This window comes from Leptodactylus fuscus, chromosome 3, assembly GCF_031893055.1.
Source record: "Leptodactylus fuscus isolate aLepFus1 chromosome 3, aLepFus1.hap2, whole genome shotgun sequence".
Classification (NCBI taxonomy): Eukaryota; Metazoa; Chordata; class Amphibia; order Anura; family Leptodactylidae; genus Leptodactylus; species Leptodactylus fuscus.
In genome coordinates this window covers 108,971,373-108,984,874 of record NC_134267.1, presented here as the reverse complement: position 1 = coordinate 108,984,874, position 13,502 = coordinate 108,971,373, and the positions used below count along the sequence as shown (strand labels likewise).

The following is a 13,502-nucleotide window of genomic DNA, read 5'->3' as shown; positions in this document are numbered from 1 at the left end:
ACAGCTGTCCCCTGTGCAGTTTCTCTGGGTAATAGGAGAGAAACCCGGAGGGTGGACAAGGGTGCAAATTTGAACACCCCGTTACAGGTTTCATTTTACAGCGTTCACTATGCAGTCAAAATGGCATGTCACCTGTAATCTATGTTTCAGTACGACTCCGGCGATGTCAAATTAATATAGTTTTATTTGCATTTTATCCCCTTAAAGGGATCCTATCACTCACACATGATTTTATCTAAGTATCACGTCGGAATAGCCTTAAGAAAGGCTATTCGTCTCCTACCTTTCGTCGTCTTCTCCGTGCTGGTGTTCGCCTACAATCCCGGTACTTGTCGGTATGCTAATGAGCTCTCTTGCAGCACTGGGGAGCAGGCTCCAGCACTCAGACAGCACTAGGGGCGTCCCCAATGCTATGAAAGAACTCTCTCCAGCACTGCCTCCTCTTCTTCAGCAGCGTCATCTTCAGCCTTTTCTTCCGGCTGTGGCTTGTAACTTCTAAGGCCTCGGGCCTTGGGCAGAGCAGACCGCGCATGCCCACAGGCCATGAGAAAATGGCCGCTTGCAATACTGTGCTGCGAGAGATCTCATTAGCATACCAACAAGAACCGGGATTGTAGGCGAACGGCGGCGCGGAGAAGACGACGAAAGGTTGGAGACGAATAGCCTTTCTTAAGGCTATTCCGACGTGGAACTTAGAAAAAAAATCATGTCTGAGTGATAGGATCCCTTTAACAAAAAAAACAAAACTTGGCAAGAAAAAAACAAAACACTCTTTTTTCTAAAAGTGGCCATATTCTGACACCCAGAACTTTTGTATATTTCCGTATACAGAGATGCATAGGGAGTTTTTTGCGTGGCCAGGTGTATGTTTAGTTACATCATTTTGGAGAATGTCTATTGCTTTAATCATTATTTATTCAAATTTTTATCACTGTTATCGGACACAGGAATACCTAATGTTTATCTGTTTCACACAAATGAATGCCAAACAAGCTTGGGAGCCTTCAATATTTACGGTGGAAGGGGTTAAAGAAGCCTATCAGCAGGAAGATCGGTATCAAACTAATGCCAGTACTTTGTAGGGCATCATCTACACTTTCCAAAGAGGTCTTTCTTATTCTGGATTGCAGCTCCATTTTCATGAAGATCAGTATTTTATTCTTATGCAAATTCGCTGAAAAGGGTTTTAGGGGCATTTCTTCTCCTGCTAGGGTTCTGTGTGAAGCCCCAGCAGAAAAAAGACATGTCCCTAAAGTCCTTTTCAGCTTATTTATATATGTATAAAATCTCAATTTCCTGAAAATGGAGCTGCAATAGAGAATAAGAATGGCATCTTTGGAAAGTGTAGAAGCTGCTGTACAGGGTACTGTCACTAGTTTAATACCATTTCTTCTGATACCAGACTTCTTTTAAAGGGAGTCTATCACCTTCCCCAGGCACTTTCAACTGCTGTAAAGGATGTGCTCACAATTAAAACCATATCTTTGTAGTGTTTCAAAGCCCAAGAAATGGGTCTAAAAAGCAGTTAAATTTGTTATGCAAATGAGCAGCTTGCAGCACAGAGAATGTTTCTTCAATTGCCGTACACAACCGCATCATGGGTAAAACTCGCTCATCCTGGATGTAGTACATCCCTAGGCAATAGAAGCTGATCTTTCAACTGCTCTAACGTAACTGAAGCTGCTGCAAAATCCTGGAAATGTGCAGTACTTTCCAGTCCATCCGAGAATACTGCACATTCGCTACCTGGAAGTCCCATCCTACACCCATTCTCCCATTGAAGCATTATCGCCTTCTCTTCCAGGGTTCAGGGAAGAACCTCCAGATGGCATACGCGCAGTATGCTCAGATGGACCGGAGCGTACTGCGCATGCCCAGAATTTAGCAGCAGTTTCAGTGACGGTGGAGCAATTGGAGGATCAGTTTCCACTGGGCAATGATGCGACAGTGCTCAGCAATTGAAGAAATGCCCCGTGCTACACATTTGCATATAAGAATTAACCACTTCAGTACCGGGCCAATTTGTGGTCCAGGACCAGACACATTTTAGGTTTATTATGTATGTGCGGTTTTGAGGTCTGTAAAATTTTTCTCGTATGTCTTAGTCAACTATTTTTTGCGTCTTTTTTCGGGGACACATAGGGCTTTATTTTTATGTTATTTTTATTTTCAAATGTGTTTTAATTTTTTTATATCCAGGAAAATATAAACAAAATAGGAGGGAAATTGTGTCTGGTTTTCAATTTATATATATATATATTTTTTTATTTAATAACACAAAGTGTCACTGAAATACTTTATAATATAGTTTTTCCTCTCCGTTACGGTAATTTTTATTTTGTATGGTGTCGTCGGGGGTGGGGCTATAACCTTTAATAACGGCGTTTTATTAGCGTATTATTTATTATTATTATTTTATTTACATTTTTTTTAAAACTTTTTTTATTATATTTTTATTTTATTTTTTTCCCAGATTGTGTCCCCATAAGGTGATAAGAGACCTTTGGGGACATCTGATCACTTTTTTTTTTTGTACTTGAGGCTGATTTCTCCTATAACTGGGGCTGGTACATTTAACTTCAGTTACAGGAGAAATACAGACTCCTGCACACTGTATACACAGTATACAGAGCTGATCTGGGGTCCTGTAGGACCCAGCAGCTCTGGCAAGACACTGCTCACAGCGGATCACGTGTCTGCCGGGTCAGAGGGCAGCTGAATTATGGCTGCGTCCACAGCCGTGTATACAGCGCTCATTGAGCGCTGTATACACAGCGAGCGATCGAGATAGCAGAGGAGGTAATAAATCTTCCCTGCTATCTCTCTGGGAGCTCCGGCTGTGGCTCCTAATGAAAGCAGCTACACGAACTCCGTGCAGCTGCTGTGTTCTGACTGGACGTACAGGTACGTCTTGTCAGAACAAGGCAACCACTTCCCGGATGTATATACTCTATGGGCGGTCCGGAAATGGTTAAACTGCTTTTTAGGCTAAGGCCTCAGGTTATGGAAACACAGCATTTTTTGTTGCAGTATTTTGCTGCTTTTTTTTTTTTGGGGGGGGGGGGGGGGGGGTGAGCCAAGATCTGAATGGCTTGAAAAGGAATGGAAAATATAAAGAAAGTACTTAGACAGTTCCCTTCTGACAAATCCAGTTCTGACTTTGGCTCAAAAGACCGCAGCAAAATCTGCAACATGGTAGGGCCTTAGCGTTATTCCTGAGTCTACCTAAAAAAGTTATCAAAGCATTTACAGCACTAGGACAGTGGTTTAAAATGGCTGGAGGAGGTGATAGACTCAGTTTAAACAGAGACACAATTGTCCTTGCTCGTAGATTATAAATCCACATTATATTTAATGCTAAAACCATATCCCTCAAAAAAGTTTTCTTTGTGCCTTTCATACATATTTATAATTACAACAAATTAAGCAAACAACTGGGGTCAGAAGCTAGAAAATTGAACAACGTACCTTTTTGTGGTTAAAAACTCGTCTTAAATGATCCTCTTCAATAAATGGCAGCTGCATAAAGGGAGATTTGAACTGTTGCAGGCCCTGCACGATCATCTGACACAGTTTCATGCAGTTCTCCAAAGAGGCAAGTGATGGTGGCCTGAGCTCCCTCTCTTCACAAAGAGCACGAAAAATAAAACAAACCAACATGAACTTCACCGATAAAAAGAACAATAGAAATGTAATTACATATTGTTTAAAGAAGTTACACACTTCCTTATTTTTACCAATTTGCATAAAACATCCACAAATAATATGCCGACATCTCACCAAGTACAGTCTAGTTTTCTGACAGTAGGGCACTCCATTCAGCAACATGACCTCTGATGAAGGAGCATGTATCCTGTCTATTAAGGGCTCGTTCACATCTGCGCCCAGTCTTCGTTCTGCAGGTTTCCGTTTCCTACACAAAACAGAGGCAGGAGACGGAAACATGCAAGACTCTTTCATACCCATTCATTTGAATGGGTTTGAAAGGTGTCTGGCCATGAGCGTTTGATGCTCTCTGCCGCAAAACCGTTTTTTTTTTAAATCGGACACAGAGTCGGACATGCAGTACTCGGTGTCCGATTTAAAAAAAACGGTTTCGCGGTGGAGAGCATAAAACGCTCACGGCCAGACCGCTCTGACTGGTTTCCGTCTTCTGCATACAGAACGGAGACCCCGAACGCTAGTGTGAACCTAGCGTCACTGGCCTACATTGAATAATACTGCACATGGCATTAGAAACTACTATGTGTCAAATGAGTACATTGGTGCTTTAATGTCAGGCACCAAAAAAAAAATTTAAAAAATTACCTTCTCGACTACGAGCCATAATTATCAGTTGACATATGACATTAACCATTTCTTGAAGTAAAGCGGGGCACTTCTTTAGAATAAACTGCTGATCTGAAAGAACAAAACCAGCAAAGTAAGGTAAGCTTAGACAAAAAAATAAATAAAAAATTTAAAAAAAAAAAAACCACACAAACTTATTTCTTACCTTCTTTTAGAGTCTCAGGAATCTGCATCCGTGACAAGTGAGCAAGTAAAAGGACTCTGGATTTTAAGCTGTATGGACAGGTTAGTGGAGGTTCATTCTTCTTCAGATTGATACCACCAATTTCTCTTATCAGCTAAAGGCGAGACAAAAAAAAAAAAAGTTCTTAGTTCTGTGGAGGATTCCTATTTAATAGTTTTTATTGCCAAATGTTATTAGTAAGTAGATTACCTGAGGAATAAGTATATTATCTGCAGGCCTGCTCGTGGCATCTTTATTATATTGTGGGTCAAACTCTGACGCACCAGATAAGACCATAATTAGACCTTAAAAAGAAATTTAAAAAATTGATTCATGGGAAGAAGAACACATCTTATGTTAAGAAGAACACAGTGCTTATAACACATCAAATTTACTCAATAGGTTATGCATACATGGAGCCATTAAAAACTTGAAGTGTACCAGCAATTATAAACCCACATTTCAGAAATGAATAGTACAGGTGAATAAATAAATCTTATTAAAACAAAAGGGCTTCCTTGTCCACTTCTTAGGGGGCATTCACACAGAGGAAGATGGCGCCGATTCTGGCGCGATAACTCGCGGCAGAAGCAGCGTTTAACAAAAAAAAACAAAAAAAAACAACACTCCCATTGACTTCAATGGGTTCCCGCAGAAAACGGAACCCACTGAAGTCAATGGGAGTCTTTTTCCGGCGCTGATTCTGCCTCGAATTATTGTGCCAGAATCAGCACCAACTTCCTCCGTGTGAATGCCCCGTAGGCTGCTCTGCTCCTCATCTTCACTTGGACTGTTATCTCCATAAGAAGTGTAGCCTGTACTTTGGGTCATACATACATTTGTTGAGATGGGAGAGGGAGCAGGAAGAGGTTTTTATTCCCTCATTCTGTGCAGTGGTGAAATCTTATCCTAAAGATGCAGCAGTGTCAGAAGAGTTCCCTCGCTAAAAGTGTTGCAGCAGTTGTGTTTTTACGGCAACTTTCTCCTCCCCTCTCTGCAAATTTCTACGTAATAAAATATGCAAGCCTGACAAATGAAAAAGTGTGCATATTTCTTAAAGAGGACCTTTCATGGTTCAGGGCACAGGCAGTTCTATATACTGCTGGAAAGCCAACAGTGCGCTGAATTCAGCGCACTGTCGGCTTTCCCGATCTGTGCCCCGGGTGAAGAGCTTGCGGTCCTGGTACCGTAGCTCTTCACAGTCAGAAGGGCGTTTCTGACACTCTATCAGGAATGTCCTTCTGTACAAACAGCGCCAATAGCGCTGTACTGTGTGAGCGGGGAGGAACGCCCCCTCCCTCTGCTCATAGTACTCGCACATAGATGATTATCAGGAGGGGAGGAGGCGTTCCTCCCCGGTCTCAGAGCACAGCGCTATTGGCGCTGCTTGTACTGAAGGACGGTCCTGATAGAGTGTCAGAAACGCCCTTCTGACTGTGAAGAGCTATGGTACCAAGACCGCTAGCTCTTTACCCGGGGCAAAGATCAAGTATATTACAAACTTTTTTTTATGTTCATCTGCACTATTGATTTATGAAAAGCTGACCACCAGCAATCAGCAAGCAAACAGATGTACTATTGATACAAGGGCAAGAGAACCATGTTCTTTAGAAACAGCACCACTCTTTAGAATGACCCTTTGTTTAAAAAGCTGTGGAAAGTTTTAGTGACTTTAGAGTTTTAAACGCCAATAGAGGTTTGAGACCCCTCACACCCCAGTGTTCTAGTAAGTCTTCATAACCTCTTTTTGATGAATTTCCTTTCTAATTGACACTTTAGATATAGAAAAAAAAATGCTAAACTTATAAAGGGATGCAAAGAAAGCCACTCTGTCCCTTTAAAATATGCAAGGAATTGAATTTTCAGTGCTCGACTTAAGCATATTCACAGCCAGTTTGTGTCAAACCAAAAATACACTCACGTTTCATGTCCATGTTCCGTGTCTTATATACAAAATATGTGTAGATCTGCGTCGTTCGAATAAGGATCTGATCTCCGCTATATCTGATAGATTTATACCACCAAGAACCCTAAAACATTTTTCAGACAAAAAGGTATGAAATATCATTATAAAAGGAACATAAACCCTGAATGTAGATACATGTTTTATAGATCGAAACAAGGGCAGTCACACTATGAGCCTTATTTAGCAGAAACGTCTGGTAATAACTCTAGCCGTCTTGCCTATAGCTACCGATGAAAGTTCAGCTTTCATTTTTCCATTTTTGCTAAAACTGGGAATGGATAATAAAACAAGAGAATCATAGAAGTAATGAAGCCCATACACAGTAGAATGAGGGCCAATTGAACCACATTTGACAACTATAGCAAGAAGGTCTGACCAACCAACTAGCCAGCACACAGAGTGACTTGGGTGGCGCTGCTTCCCATTGACTTAACACTGCTAATTTTAAAGTATCGCCATTCCACAAGAGTTTGTTATTTCACTGTTTAACATGTGGCAAGCAAAAAAAAAAAAAAAAAAAAAAAAAAAAAAAAAAAAATAATAACCTTTAAAAAGGACTTTTCATGTCCTCTGGCACATGCGGTTTTACATACCGCTAGAAAGCCGACCGTGCGCTGAATTCAGCACACTGTCTGCTTTCCCATTATGTGCCCCCAGGGCAAGAGATATCAGTGCCTTTACCGTAGCTCTTCACTGTCAGAAGGGTAAAAGTATCGTTAAATGCAATGATTTAATACTCAAGGGATTCAGTGTCCTAGATATGGAACTGAATCCCGTGGGTATTAAATCATTACATTTAATGATACTTTATGTTTGCTCTATGAACACATTACCTTTTTAAAGTGTGTTTGTATCTAACTGTTGGAGACACGGGTGCATATTCCAGTATGGTTTCTTGCTGGGCCCAAAGTCAGTAGTGGTGGCTATGTGTATTTGGGGTGCGTGACCTGTGTTGGGGTATGAATTGTGCTCAATATGCCATCTGAGTGAAGGGCAAGTGTGACTCTGAGTGAGTGGAGTAAATTAACCCAACAGCCACACCCATGTCATTTACTAGGATGCTCCATGCGTGCCAGTTAATTTTCAAAACTGACCACAACTCAGCTAACTAAAAGATTAAGTGATTATTTACTTACCATATATACTCAAGTATAAGCCGACCCCCTAATTTTACCACAAAAAAACTGGGAAAACTTATTGACTCGGGTATAAGCCTAGGGGGGAAATGCAGCAGCTACTGGAAAATTTCAAAATTTAAAATGGCCGGAGTTTTTGGGTGCAGTAGATGCTGAGGAAGGGGAGGGGGTGTTTTGGTTGTCTGTCTGCCCCTTCCCTGAGCTTGAGGACTGGGTTCCCCCCCCCCCACACTTTGAATTCAGCCTGGCTGAATATAGGGTATCTGCAGTGCTCCTATTAACCCCTTCCCGACAGAATATGAGCAGTGCAGATACCCTATATTTAGCCTGGCTGTAGTCAGGCTGAATTCCAAGTGGGGTGGGGGGACTCAGTCTCGGGGAAGGGGCAGTTAGACCCGCTACGGCATTTACTGTACAGGAAAAATATATTTATAGATATGTAGAGCGGGCGTTTTTGGACACAGGGATACCTAACGTTTATGTGTTTCACAGTATTAGTTTTATATGTGTTCTAGGGAAAGGAGGTTTGAATTTTTAATACTTTTTATTTAATAATACTAATACTTTATTTTTAATTTATTTTTTAACTTTTTTTTTTTTGCATTTATTAGACCCCCTAGGGGTCTTGAACCCCAGGGCGTTGGATCACTAATGCAATGCATTGCAATACATTGCAAAAATTGTCATTTCTTTTGTAGGCTGCATAGAGCAGCCTGCAAAAGAGAAGCACTGCCGGCCGGAGAGCCTTTACAGGAGCTCTGAGGGGAATCCCCAGCCGGCTGGACCTGAAGGAAAACTGCAGCCAGCCACTAGCAGGAGCGCGGAGGGGAATCCCTGGCAGAAGCGCTTCTGCCGGCAGCCAGCCGCAGTTCCTATCTAAAGGATCGCACTTGAGAGAGAGAGGTCGCGCCAGCTCCCTTCAGCAGCTTGACGGCACCTGCCCAGACCCTTCGTACCGGGACATCGTACAGCATCTCCGCTGTAACACTTACAGCGGAGATGTCTTAGCTCTCCATGCCAGATACACGCCGGGTGCGAGCCTGAGCTTACGTGGCCACGTCACCTGGTGTGTGATGGAGTGGAGCAGCATCGATCCTGCTAGGAGCGTGCGATGCTGCGTCCCGGCACTCGTCCCAGTGTCTGTATGCCAGGTCCGGATGCCGGGTCTGTAACGATGATATTGCTGAATTAACGTAATGACCCGAGTATAAGCCAAGGCAGACTTTTTCAGCACAAAAACTGTGCTGAAAAACTCTGCTTATACTCGAGTATATATGGTATTTGTGTATCAAAGCAACACAGAGTGGTAAAAATCAGAGTTGGTTAACTGCCTACTATAAAGTCTGTTATCTGTCACAGCCCATTCAAAACAATATCTAATGTTCTTACTAGAAAACAAATCTTATAAGTAACATAATAAACATACATGTGCTGGGAAAGTGAGTCAACTCATCCAACACCTGCAGTCACAACTAGGGATACTTACCACAACAACTGGAAGGATGACCATAAAGGCTAGTCCATAAACCAGCAACACCTAAAACAAGAATTAGATATAATTAGATATAGACAAACATTACAGAACTCAAAATAATATTATACAAAAGAGCACTCCGAATACGTTGATACACTGCGCTAAGCTTTGTGCAGGGTCTTTAGGTGTGTGACACTGGGATTCTTGGTATAAATTCTTGCATAATTCATAACCCTTTTAGACTATGCTCTATTACCTGACAGATTCCTTTAAAATATTCCAGTTAAAAAATTTTTATTTTTAAATTAATAATTCAGGTAAATATAAGAAACGTCATAATATATCTTATTGGTGGAAAGTGCTTCTATATCCTGTTATCAGCTCCTGTCTGGTAAAGGGCTCAATTCACTGAGAAATCTGTCTCAATGTGAAGAGAGGTAGCACTCACAAGCCCAGCGGGGGAGAAACAAGCACAGACACGAGCTGCTACGGAAAACCATAAAATTTCTCTCTTTTATAGCACTTTTTATAGATATTTTCAGGTCTTAGCAGGCAGGAGTGAGCAGCACAGATGTGAATAAAGATTTGGTGACAGAGATCCTACTATAATCTGGTCCAGGATGCGTGTTACCCTCTTCTTCTCGCTCACTCCCCTCTCCATAGATTTTAATGAATTGTAGCCTGTCTTTACTTTAGATGGATCACTCAGTAAGTTGAGCAGTTTAGCTGGCAGAAAAGGAGTTAAAAGGAGAATGAAGCCTTTTCTGATAAGATATATTTCAAAGTTTTATATATTCACCTGCACTTTTCATTTGCAAAAAAAAAAAAAAAAAAACACAACTAGTAACTCAACTAATTTAAATGATTGATCAACTTAACACTTTTCTAATGAAACTAACTCACCAACATAGAATTCTTCTGGTCCACAATCCACGCTGGCAATGCAATGCCAAAATGCGTAGCTTTAAAAAATAAATAAATAGAATGAGAAGAAGCCACTGAATTACTGATGGTTACCAGTACATTATCCACAAATACAGATAGACTTGTTACTGTAACCGGAAACAATACAAATTCACTGAAACGGCTATCAGCTGCTTACCCTGTGGTCCATCAGGATTACCATATTCTTCCCAATTTCTTCTGGACTCATCATCTGTTAAACTACAAAATAAAAACAAGTTTAATTACCAATAAGAAGCAATGAAGTAGAAAAAAGGAATGCTGAGCATCTCTCTAAAACAACTCTAAGAAATGAAAGTTGAAATCTGGTTGGTTGCTATGAAAAAGTAGCGCGTATCTTTCCTAGCAAAGGTTCTGATGAATTACCCTGCCTAGGGATTGAAGCTGTGGATGTCCGACCTATATGACTATCTTAATATGTACATAATATGATTCCATAATAAGCTTTTATATAACCAATATCAGTCTTAGCCTCAAAAAATGAGGGAGGGGGGCTGACCCCAAGGGTGAAAATTATCCTCTCCACAGGATACCTATAAAGGGCCTGAAGAGAGAGATCTGTCTACTGGGACCCCCAATTACTGCGGGAGTCCCATGTTCTCTGCGATCAGTTGGTGTACCACTAGTCGGACCCACTGTGATCAAGCACAGGAAAGGTGAAAAAAAAAAAATCTTTTTAGACAATCTTTATAGTCTGTACAGTATTCCACTGTATGACAGAAAATTGCAATTACAAGCAACTACTCAGGAGATACCAGAGAGCTGCCTTGTCCATATTTCTTCCCTCCATTCCTCCAGTTTGAGTTACTACTCTTCACAGCGGTGGCAGTGATCAATCAGAAAATTACCTATGAAACATACTGAATAGTGCCTAGTATGGCATATTGTGTGACTGAAATATCAAAAAACTGCTGGTCCAATAATAAATTACAAGTGCAGAGTTATCTTTATCTGTGGAGCTGGGTTGGGAACCTACTTCTGCACCCATCAATTTCTATTGGTTAAGTGCAGTCTAACTTGACACTACCAGCTATAAAATATATAAAACATCTGATTTTTAGTAAGAACAAAGAACTAAAATAATGAGTTAAAGAAGTCATTTACTTTACTTACGCTTCATATGCCTTTGCTATCTTCATAAACATAGCATCATCTCCTCCTTTATCAGGGTGAAATTTCAGAGAAAGAAGACGGTATTGTTTCTTTATTTCAGAAACGGTGGCACCCTTTCAATAAAATATATGGCAAAGAAACATTAGAGAACCTTCCACTGTGATTGAGAAGATCCACTTATGTATAAAAAACAAACAAAAAAAACCCAACAAACTAATATCACATTTCAACAACATTCTTATTTTCATTAAGCATTGTTTTTGTACTTCATGGTGTAAAACAACAGTCACTAAACTTTCAAACAACTTTTGTTTTTCTAATGCAATGTGTGATAATAATGGTTGTAATATACTTTAACAACAAATTTTAGCTCCTTTAAGTGGCGTCTGGTTTATTCTTCTCTGCTTTACTCTATACAATGCTGCTGACTGCAGCAGGCAGCTATCAAGCGTGTTAGGAGATCACATAAAACAGTTATAGCTCAGGCTCTACAGCTGAGAATACAGTCAGGATTGTAATATTTACACGCAGTTGCCCCCAATGACAACTAATTTTCATCTGATAATATTGCTGGAAAATATAGAGGCAGAACTGCAATTTTCCAATGAGAACCCTGTTTTAGAATGCCTGAGATATAACTGCTTGAAGTGTGCTCCCCCCCCCCCCCCACAGCTTCAGCTTTCCTGTATCACATAATTAATGTCACAAATACTGCCCAAAAAAAACAGTACTCTTCTCTCTGCAGGATTTGTGTGGACACTGCGCGGAAAACACACGGACCCTATTATAGTCTATGGGGTCGTGTGGCTTCCTAGCTAGCTGCTTTTTAATAGGCTTACGTTCAGGGTGGGTGTGGGAGGAGGGAGGTGTCCCTAAGTGGACTTCCCAATTGAATACCAAACATAGATGTTAGTTCACATCCTAAGTAAGATAGTTCACAGCCTAAGTAAGGGCTAGTTCACACAGGGCAAGAGGGAGAGAATCTTGACGCTGAATCCACCTCAAAATCCGCCCCCTCACAATAGAAGTCTATGTAGAACACTAACGTTCTTTTTTCTGTGAGCAGTCTGTTTCCGCTCACGGAAAAAAAGAAGGGAGCGGCCCTTTCTTCAGGCGGATTCCGCAGCTGATTCAGCCTCGGCGTCCTGCTTTGCGACACCACCCTTTGGACTAGGCCCATTCATTTGGGCCTAATCCAGAGCAGAAGGCCGCGACGGGATGACAGTGCACTGCAACCGTGACGGAATGTTTTCACACGGAGCCCTGTGTGAACTAGGCCGTAGAAAACTGTATGATATCCCATTGTGTAGACAAATTTAAATAAATAAACAAATATAAAAATGGACTATATATCATTAACAGAAAATGTTGAATGTCATGAGAAGGGGCATGTTAAATTGACTCTATAATGTGCTTGTACATCTGAGGATCTGACAATTACTGATTGTTATTAAAGAGTCCTTTACTTACCGGATCTAACCCAAGAACTTCATATGGATTGTATTCTTGGTATTCTTTATCTGTTTTGGAAACTTTGTAGGCGAGGAATAAAAACAATGCCCATCCAAGGAGCAATACTATTTTCCTGTACAAATATGCACAAAAATATAAAAGAAACGTTTAAGAAGGTTACATTAGCAGCAATGGTTGCTCGCATTTTGTTCTCGATTTGTACAAACCAAGAAAGACGTCCATAGCAGCAGAACACAAGGTGAAAAGAAGAGCTACTACAACATTCTAGGTAGAGATCATATAGAGGATTTAAAATAAGGAAAAATGGCTACAAACAGATGAAACAATGTTTTTCTAATGACAGGGTACACTTTTAATACCAATGACTTCATGACCCAATCCTATCTGGCATGAAAAGTACAGGCTCACATTGACGCTGTAATTATGTAGAAACCCTTGTAGGCACCAGATCCCCGGATACCAATTACTCAATCACTACTTACATACTGAAACATTTTTAGTCAAGTGCTTTCATTTATGGCCGCTGTTCCTCCTGCCCGAGTGATAAACATATGCAAAGCCTACTCAGTCTGTCTATCATTTTTAACACTACAAGAATTATTTTAGTACTATGGCGCGGTTTAGCATTTATTTGCCAAGAAGAGGAACAACTACTAGTATTAGGGATATTTTAGCATTAAAAGTGGTTTCAGACATCAGTCTGGCATCCGGGGCTCGCATAAATCTTGAACATAAAGAAATTCTGGCTTCTTTAAACTGAGGCCCCCCGTTTTTTTGTTGCAAATTTTGTTGCATTTTTTTTAGCCAAAGCCAGGAGTGGAATGAATAGAAAGGAGAAGTATAAGATCTTCCTATATATTTCCC

At 40.7% G+C, this 13,502-nt stretch overlaps 1 protein-coding gene across 1 annotated transcript in view; it reads right to left on the bottom strand.

The window, feature by feature from the left end:
* Window positions 1-13,502, bottom strand: part of SEC63 (SEC63 protein translocation regulator) — a 40,391-nt gene that overhangs the window by 16,400 nt on the left and 10,489 nt on the right. Inside the window, exons 3-12 of the mRNA XM_075268137.1 lie at window positions 12,636-12,750; window positions 11,166-11,278; window positions 10,192-10,253; window positions 9,993-10,051; window positions 9,102-9,152; window positions 6,435-6,543; window positions 4,724-4,818; window positions 4,496-4,628; window positions 4,309-4,401; window positions 3,469-3,623 (exon numbers count right to left, since the gene is read on the bottom strand). Coding sequence (XP_075124238.1) covers window positions 3,469-3,623; window positions 4,309-4,401; window positions 4,496-4,628; window positions 4,724-4,818; window positions 6,435-6,543; window positions 9,102-9,152; window positions 9,993-10,051; window positions 10,192-10,253; window positions 11,166-11,278; window positions 12,636-12,750 — 985 coding nt within the window. The remainder of the gene's footprint in view (window positions 1-3,468; window positions 3,624-4,308; window positions 4,402-4,495; window positions 4,629-4,723; window positions 4,819-6,434; window positions 6,544-9,101; window positions 9,153-9,992; window positions 10,052-10,191; window positions 10,254-11,165; window positions 11,279-12,635; window positions 12,751-13,502) is intronic.